Genomic DNA, 10,703 nt, shown 5'->3' on the forward strand with positions numbered 1-10,703 from the left:
GGGAGTTCTCATTCCTACATCCTTAAAAGTTCAAGTGCCTCCCCACCCTTTCGGGAGTTGAAAGCCCACGCTTCATTAGACCTGCTGCCCCCAGAGCCCCGTTTGCTTGAAGGGAATGTGGCCTTTTCACCCAGAGAAGGCTTTCACTAAGGGATTGAGGCCTCCCTGGGAGAGCTCATCTCGGATTGAGGTCAGAGAGGGAAGGTCCTTGGAGGTCACCTCTTGCCCTGGCAGTTTTCCAGGGAAGGAAACAGGCTGGTTCAGGGGAGGGCCATGCCCAAGTTCACCCAGAGCCAGGCTTGCTGGCTGCTGGAACATTCCTCCAGCTGGCAGGGAGATGGGCACATGCCCGGGATTGAGCAGAGAGGCAGTGGAGGGGGACTCCGTGTGGAGGACCCTGGGACCGGTGGTCTTGGGGATCCGATGTAGAATCGCAGCTTTGGGGAGGCCCCACTGCGTGTGAAGGCCAGCTCTGAGAACAGCCCAAAAATCCCTCAGCAGAAACGGCTGCCCAGGGAGATAGTGGGCGCCCGTCCCCGGGGCGTGGGAGTGGGAGGGACAAGTGCTTATCTAGGATGAACAGAGGGGCTTCAGGACTAGACCGGGAGACGGAGAGGAGTCTGTGAGTGCTCTGTAAATTCTCCACCGGACAGGAATGGCCAGTCAGGGCTGCTGGGTGGGGAGGGTGGCACCGAGCAAGGAGCCAGCCGTTTATGGCCGGTAGGGACCGCTGAACAGGGAACCAGGAGGCTGGGATGGGGCCTGGCCTTGCTGAGCGCCGTGGCCTCCCTCCCACCTCCTGCAGCCGTGGGCTACCACTCAGACCTTCTTGGCTCCCAGACCCGGCAGGACCGAGGACCCAGAAACAGTCAGCGGTTCAGCGTCCCTGGATGATGAAAAGCTGCCCGCGGTGGCTCCCCGAGCTCCTGAAGTGCAGGACAATTTGTTCAACAGAACCGGACTCACTCCCAGAGGCCTCTGTGGGCTGCAGGACAGGAACAAGGAGCCACAGACTCTCAGATGACAGGCCTCCTAAGTCCCCCAGTCCCAACTTCACAGCAGTGCTATCAACGGCAAACAGGCGTTAGGAACTGGTTTACGTGCTTTGTAAATCTTAACTCCTTGAATCCTCAGAAAATGCTATGAGAGAAGACAGCCTCATCGGCTATTTTACAGACGAGGAAACTGAGGCACAGAGAGGCTAAGTAACTTGTACACAATCACAGAGCTAGTGAGTCATATGGTTCCAGAACCCGTGTTCTTAATTGCTGTGTTGTACTGTCTCTAAACTGAGGCCCAGGAAGGGGAAGGGGCTGGCCTGGTCACTTGGCCGGGCGGCAGGGATGGGGGAGCCTGGACCTCTTATCTCCAACCTCAGGGCTCTTTCTTCCCCAACCCCGCCTAACAGCTCCTCTGCCTCCACCCAGCCTCCCTGTGGGCCTCCCCACAGTTAACAGTCGCCTGGCCTCACCCTTGGCCAGCAGCTCCAGCCCAAAGAGGCTGTGCCCACATTCCCTGGCTGCTCTCCAGACCACAGGAGCTGAGACAACAAACTCCAGCGACCGTGAGGGCCAAGGAGAGGCCACTGAAGGAGAGGAGGCAGCAGGGAGCCGCCGAGCAGAGGGGCCTGTCCAGCTCCCAGATGCTAGGCCTCCAGGGGAGCACGACCCTTGTGGGCTTGATCACAGGCACTGCTGTGGCTGTGCTGCTGCTGCTGCTGCTGCTGGCCACCTGCCTCTACAACAGACCACGGGACCGCGACGTGGAGAGGAACCGTCCAGCTGCAAGGAGAAATCAAGTCCGGTGGGCCCAGCCTTGGGTCTTCCCGGCCCGGGGCCACCCAAGACACTTTCACCATCCCCATCATCCTGGCCGGACGCCTCACATGCACCATGCAGGCCTCCAACACCACCACGCCCACCACCACGCCCACCGAGGCCACCACTGATGCCTGCAGATGACAGTCATGGCCTGCCCTACCATCACCAGGACAAGTGGACCCCGACGTTCCAGTGCAGAAGGGCGCCTCTCTGTGGTGAACACCGGGTACTATGCCCTGGGTCCTGCCAGGGCTTCACTTACATACTATGCCCCAGTGTACTGCAGAGGCAGAGGACTGAGGAGCACGGGGGTGGGGGGAGGGAGGGGGGTGGAGGGGGAGGGGTGAGACCAAGGGTGGTCTTCTGGGGATGGACACCACTTTGTGACTGTGACTGCCAGCGGGCCCCAGAAGTGATGGCCTGTTCATTGCAGCGGGGCATGCATGCACAGAAGACTGCGCCATGAAGTGCTTGACTTCCGACTTCCTCAGGCCTCCGCCGAGGGAGGTGGGGGGTGGCAGGGAGGGGCCCCGGCACTGCCTTTTCATTTGGAGAAGGCAGTATGAGGCTGCACAGTCAGGGGGGATTCAGGGCTTGCATGAAACCCTGTCCAGAGAGAGCTCTCTGTGCACCAGTGGGGCTCCGAGCTTCTGTGGGACAGTCCCGGGGCTCAGAAAGAGGAGGGATGGGCTGCCCAGGTTGTCTGCCCAGGACTCTACCTGCAGTGCTCCTTCCAGCCCATCTCCAGGGCAGACTGAGCTCTGAGGCCAGCAGAAGCCCCCACTGCGTGGGCTGTGTTGAATTTACTGTTTCCTTGATCAGAGGGTCAAGCCTTGAGTCTCCAGCCAGCCCGCCTGCGTGTGGTGGTGGGGCTGGAAGGAGGAGTGAGGTTCTTTAAACCGGAGGATGTGGCGTGGGTGGCCTGGGGAGACTGCCTGCTTCCTCCGATCTCAGTTTCCTCTTCCCTAAAATGGGGTGGTAGGTGAGACTCCCCGCTGAAGTCCCCCAGCCTGTTCTGAAACACTCCACCCAAAGCTGGGGGAGGCCACAGCCAGGAAGGAAATTTTGTTCCGAGCCTTCGGCGGCGGGGGGCCTGTGAGCTGGCGGGGGCCTTGGAGGGAGGAGAGGCTTGCCTACCAGGGGAGGTAGTGGGGAGGGACTCGAGAACAGGCCAGAAAGTCAGGGGCCTGGTGACTCACTGGAACAGAACGTCCTGTTTCGCAGTTTCTGTGAGGGCTGGGGGGTGAGGGAGAGAGGGAGGCAAACTCATGCCGACAGCCACACTAGACAGCGGGGTTGGGAAGGTGGACCCTGGGGCGCCGCGCACTCCGCACTGTCCTCACATCCGCCTCCCCTCCTCCCACCCCCAGGTCTGCCCCAGCTCGCCCCCGGGCTGGATTCCGGTTGCAGCCCCTCTGGGTCTTCTCACCTCCAGCCCTGCCCTTTCCGAAGCATCTCAACACTGTCGCCTGAGGAATCTGCTGAAACTCCCGGTTGCCCTTGGGATAAAGTCTCCACCTCTAGGTGGGCCATTCAAGGCCGCCTGCTCAGTTCCTGCCTCCCCCTTGCTCTTTTGTCGTATCCGCACTGCTCAGGTGGTCAGCCCTGGAAAGCACCTCACATCTTCCTCTCTCTCTGTCTTTGCCCAAGAAGAATTTGTTGCTCCCTCCAGTGGGTTTTCAACTTCTTAACACTATTTTTATATTTCTGTGGGAGCACTGACCATACTCTCTCTTTCCCCAGAGTTACCAGAGGATTCAAGGGCCCCTGCCTCATAGATCAAAGAGCTCCTGGGGCCCCCTGCCTCCGTGCAGAACCAGACCACATGATGGACAGACACTCAGGAAGCATTCTCAGAGCTCCAGGCTCTTTGGAAAAGTAAATACGATCAGAATAACCATTGCCAGAAGTTTGAGGCCTGAGGGACACCAGTGTAGCTGAAGTACCCTGCGAGAATTAGCTGAGAGGGCCTACGGGCTCCTGGGGCCTTGCTGAGAGAGCTCGTGCTCCCACGCCATCCCCCAGTGTGGGGGGTCTGAAAGGTGGGAAACACTGAATGGATGGAGGTCTGTACCTCACTGGCCTGGACCTCCCCTCCCCCTCGTCTTTCTGCAGAGCCCCTGCCGGTCTCTGATGGCCTGCCCTTCCTGAGTGTGGCCTCCAGCCTCTGGGAGAACCAGCAGGCTCTTTATTTTAGGGTGCCTGCCATCACCTTTTTCCTGTTAATGTAAGTGGAATGTATGAGATGTGGTCTTTGTTCCAAGCAGTTGACAATATAATGGGTGCTGGGAGGCGGCACACATATCTAAGTGGCAGATATCCAGGAGCCTGACTGCATCTGGGGCTCCCGGGCGGGGCTGTGTATCACAGGTAACAAAAGTCATAAGGAGAAGAGGAGACACCTGGAAAAAGCTCTTAGGGCGAGCAGCTCTGACTTGGGGGCCAAGGTTGATGGCCTCTTGCTCTTCTCAACTCTCCTGAGAGTGCTACTGCCATGTGTCACAGAACGGGGCCGTTGGGGTTTGGTGGGGTGGGTCCAGAGCTGGGAGGGCACCGTGGTGAAGGGTCTAGCCTTGGTCCCCCTTTACCAATGGTTAGTCTTTTTGCCCTGGGCTGGAGATGCCATGCTGGTTATTCTAGGTTGGTCATTACACACTGCAAACCACCGGCGAGAGGTCTGTGAAGACCCATAAGAGCCTTCAGAGCAGACGGTGCCTGTCCTCACTGTGCAACGCATGCCCCTCTCCTTGTGCCCCACAGCCTCCAGTCACACACTGAATGCCTATTAGAGGATGGAGCAGAAGGCCTGTTTTACAAAGGGATCAAGGAAGGGTCCCCAGATCTCAGAAACAGAAACGGAAACCAATACAAGGCAGAAGATAAGAGAGCTGAGCTATTGTCCTTTATTCTGGTTTAAAAATGCGACAACATGGCCTCCACTACATGCACCCACAAAGAACAGGCAAACGAGAAGTCAAAGGAACAAATTACCCGGCTGGAAACCCGTCTGCCTGGGCCCTCCGTCTCCAGGATCGACTGGCTGATCTCGGTAATTCAGTCTGAAACCACAAGTACCACTGATTGGCACGTCATGTTTCTTTCTCTCTGCTCCTGGCTGCCCCAGTTAACATGAGGAATTCAATGTGTCCCGCTTCCTGTCACAGACCTACTTGCTCCACGCGCCTCCTCTGCCTGCACAAGCCCAGGTTGTCCAACCATCCTAGAGAAGGGAAGAGTGAGGACTTGACAGGGTGTCATTCATTCCAAACCGCCACTTTCCCTGTCTGTGTGTAGGTAGTCTCCTAAAACTGGTAATGAAGAAATTTCACTGTGGCCTTGGAGAAATTGAAAAGGACCCAGGCTGTGTGACCTGGGCTAGCCCTTGGCCCTCTCTGGGACTTCACACTCTGATTTAGTAAAACTGCAGAATGAAGCAATTGCTTTGTGGTCCGTGGTACCTGGAAAGAGCATTGAACTAGGAGGGAAGGGAGGGGAGGGAGAGACGCCCCTCCTTGGGCATTTGGTGCTCTAGTTACCACTACTAATTAGCAGTAGGCCACAGGCAGGCCATTTAACCTCTGTGACCATCAGCATCTTTATCTGAAATGAGACGTGGTTGCTGGAATGATTACAGGAGCTTCTGCCTGGCTGTGTCTAGTACCTGGAATTATCGTTTCTCACTACTCTATTTCGGAGTTTGGGTAAAGAGGGGCTAATAACCCAGTCTCCTTTCTGGAAGTGCTGGTGGTCTCAGGAGGTGTTGGCTGTGACAGGGCTGTGACTGACTGAGAGTTAAGATGGAGCCCCTTCTCACAGACTTCCTCAGTGGCCTGGGCCTGGTCCACCCTACCCTCCCACCAGGTGAGGTGGAGAACCTGGCAGGGGCAGGGCTGGAATGGTCTGGGTGTGTGTGGTCTGGGTGGGTAAGCGGGGTCACCAAGGCAGGCGGGCAGCTGTGCAGGTCCTGGGCCTCACTCACAATCGGAGGAAGGAACTCAGGAAGTGCTTACAGCTACTCAGACACCCCGGAGCCTAGCCCCAGGCAACAGCGAGGCTGCAGCACCATGTGGCCATGGTGAGCATGCCGTGGCCTGGCCCCTGGGGTCACCACAGGGTCAGGAACCCAGGGTACTAGTACAGCCAGAGCTGTCCCTTGGGGAGCCCAGGGTAAGTTTTCACAGCACCTGGATGTGGACAGCAGGTGTGAGCAGGCAGCAAGGAGGGCTGGGGGGAGGCTGGCGCAGAAGAGGGCTTCTCCCAGAACTGCAAGGCAAAGGAGCCCCATAGTGTGTCACTGAAGGGGTTCAGAGATCCCGGCAGAGCATGCCCTGCCCTATCCAAACACCACTCTCCCAGCCCCATGTGGGAAAGGAGGCCGAATGAAGCAGACGGCCGGCAGCCCCTGCCACAGGCCCCTGGCTCTCGTGGAGACCCGGCAGCGCTCCCCCACCCTGCCCAGAGCGGCCGTTTCCTCCCCACCTGCATCCCCGCCCCCAGCACAGGGCGGGGGCTTGGGAGGCAGAAGTAGGCTGATTCAAGGACTGGGCCAAGCTTCCTCTTGGGGAGGAGCCCTGGCTCATCCCACATTCACAGGCTGGGGAGGGTTTTTCTCTGGTTTGAGTGTACAAACTCTCCTGAAATTTGTAGGCGTCACCAGAGGGCTGGGGTGGCAAGGCTCCCTCTGAGCAGAGTCTTCTGCGCCCTCCTTCCAGCCCCTCCAGCACCAGGGAGCCTTGAGCACTCATCTTCCAGGACGGCGCTTCTTCCAGGAGCCGCCAGTGGAGCTGACCACAGCCCTTGGAAGCCTGGACAGAGGCTTACGAAACAGCAAGAGAGACCAACTGAGGTCAGAGTAGGGCCATGCGGGGCGCCCAATGGCCTAGAGGGGGCACGACCCAGAGCCTCAGACCACAATCTTCTTAGAAGACTGTAGGAAGAGCGGCTGGAAGAGCCCCCTGTTTTGGATGGGGAGCTAAGACGCACCCCAGTTTGCTCAGTGGGTCAGCTGCCACGCGGGGCCATGGAAACGGCAGTGATTGGGGTGGTGATGGTGCTGTTTGCGGTCACCGTGGTCGTCACCTGCATCCTCTGCTGCTTCAGCTGTGACTCGCGGGCCCGGGGTCCTCATGGGGGCCCTGGCCGCAGCTTCACGGTGGCCACCTTTCGTCAGGAGCCTTCTCTCTTCTCTGGGCCAGGGCACCATGCCCAGCCAGTGGGGAGCACCCAGGACTTCTGGACCTTCATGTGAGGCCTCACAGCCCCCAGGATTTGTTCTGCGGGTGGGTCAGGCTCACCCGCCCCCCAGCAAGCCTTCCCTGGAGTCTTGCTCATCTGAGCCTGGCATCCTTGTCCTTCCCGCCTATATCCAGTGAACTCCCTGTCCCATCCCAGCCCAGCTTGCTGTGCCCTCCACCCTGGGAGATCCATGGCGGTGGGGCCCGGTGGGAACCATCTCTGACCCCTGAGAGGTCAGCTGGACCCTACCCACAGATGAGGCTTCAGAGGGGTCAGAAGAGTGAGCGACCAGACATGGTGTCGGAGTGTGTGGTGGGCCAGCTCTACAGACCTACAGGCGTCGCTGAAATCTCACTGGAATTGATTGTGAACAGGGTGCCGCGAAACTGGTTCTATTGCCACCGGAGGAAGCAGCGCCCTCAAGTGGACATTTTAACAAATCACCTCCTATTGGCTCCCATATCGAGTGTAGCATAGTGTGTGCACGCGGCACAGAGGCCCGTCCTGAGGCCTGTGCCCTGCCAGTTGCGTGAAATCAGCCCCGAAACTCTGAAGCGAAAGAGCTGCTTCCAGGGAACAAGTGACTTACTTTATAATCGAAAATGTATATCCTTTTATGGGTCTCCCAAGAATCAGGGTTGGAAAACCACCGAAGGAAATATTAGAGAAAATAAGAGTCAAAGAAAGTATGGGATGTTTTATTAACAGGAAATCCAGAAAAAAGACTTTGAAACATATTTTGAATGAGACTTTATTACTGTAGTCTAACGGATCACTTCTATTCTTGGAGAATGTGAGTGATTTGTGTCACTTAGGAACGATAGAAAAATCACAAACTGAAAGATAATTCCAAATAAGTTAAAACGTTGTGTTACATTGAGAGCATGTAGCAAAACTCTTGTTTTCATGACAAATAAAGAGATGTTCAGTTTTTATTAATAGAAAGTCTGTTTCCTCTGTCTGCATGAAATAAATGCTGTGCCATATTTAGAATATGGTTTGAAGGCTGCAAACTTTGGAGTCTCCTGGCTCATCTGGCTCCATCCAGCCCTGAATGGTTGGCTTTCCCAGGACTTGTCTGTTGGGGGGCAGGACCGACCCTGAGGGGGGCTCTGGCCTCTACGGGGGCCCAGACAGGCCACTCTGGATGTGCGGCTGCCACAGGAGGGACTCTCAGAGAGGGAGGCTTGGGGCTGCAGAGGTGCAGGAGGATTAAGAGTCCAGGGCGATGGACAGGGATGGAGTGGGAGGAGCATGGGGAGGGCAGAGGCACTGCCCAGGGACAGGAGCTCCTGGGGACCATGTCTTGGCTGCTCTGGACCCTCGAGCCCCGAAGCAGGGCCTTCCTGGACACACAGGGAAGGGGACTGGCTGTGTGGAGGACCTGGAGATCAGTGAAGGGACCTGTTGTAGGTTTTGTTCTCCGAAGGTGAACGCTGAGACAAAGTTTGGGGTGCAGGACGTTTATAGGGATCAACATCTGTGAGGAGAAGGAGGAGGAAGCAGGATTGGATAGAGGAGGAAGTCAAAGTATGCCGCAGGCCCTTAATATCCCTCCCTCCTTTGCTGTCTGAATACTCCCCACCCCCGCAGTTTGACCTCAGGCGAAGCAGCTCTGCAGCTGAGGCTGCCCTGAAGTCCTTCCTTGAAGGGGTCCTGGGCCGGAAACTTCCACAGGAACTCAGGAGGGCCTGTTCTCAGAGGCGCCCAGACCAGTCAGAGGTGAGTGAGTTTGTTCTGATGCAAAGAAATGCCTGGGCTTGGGAGCTCCTGGTGAGCAGAGGTGGCAGGGCAAGATCTGAGAGGGGAGAAAGATTGAGCCCTAGCCTCTCTCTGCCCTCAAGCAAAATCTGCTCTGTTCCGGGTCAGGGACCCTGTATCAGGACCCACGTATCAGGACTCCAGGTCCAGGGCTCTGTCCCTGTGCTGCACCGTCACAACATCCCAAGGTCTGTGGAAGGACAGTCTGTGGGCTGAAATCACATTGAGGTGGGCTCAGCGGGCTGAGGAGTCAAGAAAGATTTCTTGGACTCTCAAGTTCTGGTAGTAGTGCTCCTTTATTCAGAGGACAGCATGGGGACAGGACCCATGGGCAGTGAAATGCTGCAATGGGTTGAGGGTAGGGCTAAATTTACAAGGCATAGGTATGTGAGTTATTTCTTTACCAGACAAAGGAAAGATCATGTAAAAAAGTCGTTAAAAGGCTATCAGTGCAGGTGGCGTCTGGTTATCGGGTGGTCCTATAACTTTGGATAGGAATCAGGTCGGATCAGGTCAGGACGTCCTGTACTTCCAGGAGGGTGATATAGATTGGCAGGTAGGCCAGGACGCCTTGGGCTTCTCTCCCTGGGGCAGCCTTGATCCTCATCATAAAATCCCCCCTGAACCCATTTGGCCCCAAAATCTTTTGGGGATATGGACGATGGTCAGTCTTCTGTAACTACTTCCGACTGTACAAGGTCGTAGAGCTGTCCCTAAATGGGGCCATAGGGGTACAGGCAGGAAGTTCAGTGGACCGCAAGATTGTGCCTGTGGAGTCCAAGGCTGACAAGGTATACAGATCCTCTGGAGACGAGAGAATCATTTGATGAGAAGTGGTCCAGGAAGCAAAACTTTGTTGACATGGAAGACAAATAATGAAATAGACAACAAATTATAATAAGAAATATAAGCAATATGATTCACCCAATGAATAAGGCTTTGACAGCAGTCCAGAGACCTGGACCTGACCAGGGGTCCAACCAATCATTTAGGGGTGGGGTAGGGTTGGATACAGACTTAATTTGGTGGCTCATATCAGATAGGAGGCCAGAGATATTTTGATGGTGTCAGGAATATAGACACAACATTCAGTTTTTATAATAGCACAAGTGCCCCCCTGTGCTGCCATCAAGACATCCAGTGCCATTCAATTTTGGAGGACTGCCTTACACATTTGGGATACTTCTAAATTAAGCAGGTAAAGGCTATGTTGTGTATTGTTTAGTGCCTTTGTGGTAAATTTGTTTAGGGCTTCCATGTGTTAGATGACACTTTCGATTCCTAATTGGGGAAGGAAAATTGAGGCAAGGTGATCATACCAGTGGAAGACAGAACAGGTCCAGTGTTCTTGTGGGTTGGGTAGGTTAGCAGGAGGAGATATAGTAAATGTAGTTCTACCTTGCATGCAAACAAAGCCTAGGGTGCATTGTCCAATCCATTCAGTTGGCAGCCACGGCCATAAGTTGGAGCCACATAATCATAGAATGCCATTAGGGGCTAACCAATGTGTTCTGGGCTGTCTATCCCAGTCAGTCCCAAACCAATCACTATTTTTTAAGGCTATGATATAGGAACACATATGACAGGGAATTTGTCCCATAGCTCGGGTGCTATTAGGTCACATATCACAAGTGTGATTGGTTTGTTCTTGACATAGAGTGGCCTTTTGACTGAGTTGACAACTAGTAGGAGTGAACCAAATATATTCATCCAAAATTTGATATAGTCCGTCCTGTGTGTATTGATAGTTTGGGGACTTTACCTTAGGAACTCATTGTTTATGATCCACCTGTGACGAGGCAAATCTAGTTAATATTTGGGCAGTAGAGTTGAAGGAAAAGGTTTGATAGTGGCCAGGGAGCTCCCAGGTATCAGAGCAGATGGCCA

At 55.3% G+C, this 10,703-nt stretch overlaps 2 protein-coding genes across 2 annotated transcripts; both read left to right on the plus strand.

Annotated features, from left to right (window-relative positions):
* Positions 1-577: 577 nt before the first annotated feature.
* On the plus strand, positions 578-7,994 carry HRCT1 (histidine rich carboxyl terminus 1). The gene is made up of 5 exons (XM_070251841.1): positions 578-2,046; positions 3,191-3,344; positions 3,936-4,047; positions 4,581-4,869; positions 6,533-7,994. Exons 1-4 carry the CDS (start codon positions 1,948-1,950, stop codon positions 4,735-4,737), a joined length of 522 nt encoding a protein of 173 aa, XP_070107942.1. The 5' UTR covers positions 578-1,947; the 3' UTR covers positions 4,738-4,869; positions 6,533-7,994.
* SPAAR (small regulatory polypeptide of amino acid response) lies at positions 6,841-7,994 on the plus strand. Its single transcript, XM_023629661.2, has one exon. It carries the CDS (start codon positions 6,841-6,843, stop codon positions 7,066-7,068), a length of 228 nt encoding a protein of 75 aa, XP_023485429.1. The 3' UTR covers positions 7,069-7,994.
* Positions 7,995-10,703: the final 2,709 nt, after the last annotated feature.

Source organism: Equus caballus, chromosome 25 (assembly GCF_041296265.1).
Source record: "Equus caballus isolate H_3958 breed thoroughbred chromosome 25, TB-T2T, whole genome shotgun sequence".
Classification (NCBI taxonomy): Eukaryota; Metazoa; Chordata; class Mammalia; order Perissodactyla; family Equidae; genus Equus; species Equus caballus.

Coding starts and splice junctions, on each gene's coding strand:
- SPAAR (XM_023629661.2), top strand. CDS start 6,841: ATGGAAACGGCAGTGATTGGGGTGGTGATGGTGCTGTTTGCGGTCACC.
- HRCT1 (XM_070251841.1), top strand. CDS start 1,948: ATGCCTGCAGATGACAGTCATGGCCTGCCCTACCATCACCAGGACAAG. Junction 2,047..3,190: donor CTCTCTGTGGTGAACACCGG/GTACTATGCCCT, acceptor TCCCACCCCCAG/GTCTGCCCCAGCTCGCCCCC. Junction 3,345..3,935: donor GATAAAGTCTCCACCTCTAG/GTGGGCCATTCA, acceptor GTCTTTCTGCAG/AGCCCCTGCCGGTCTCTGAT.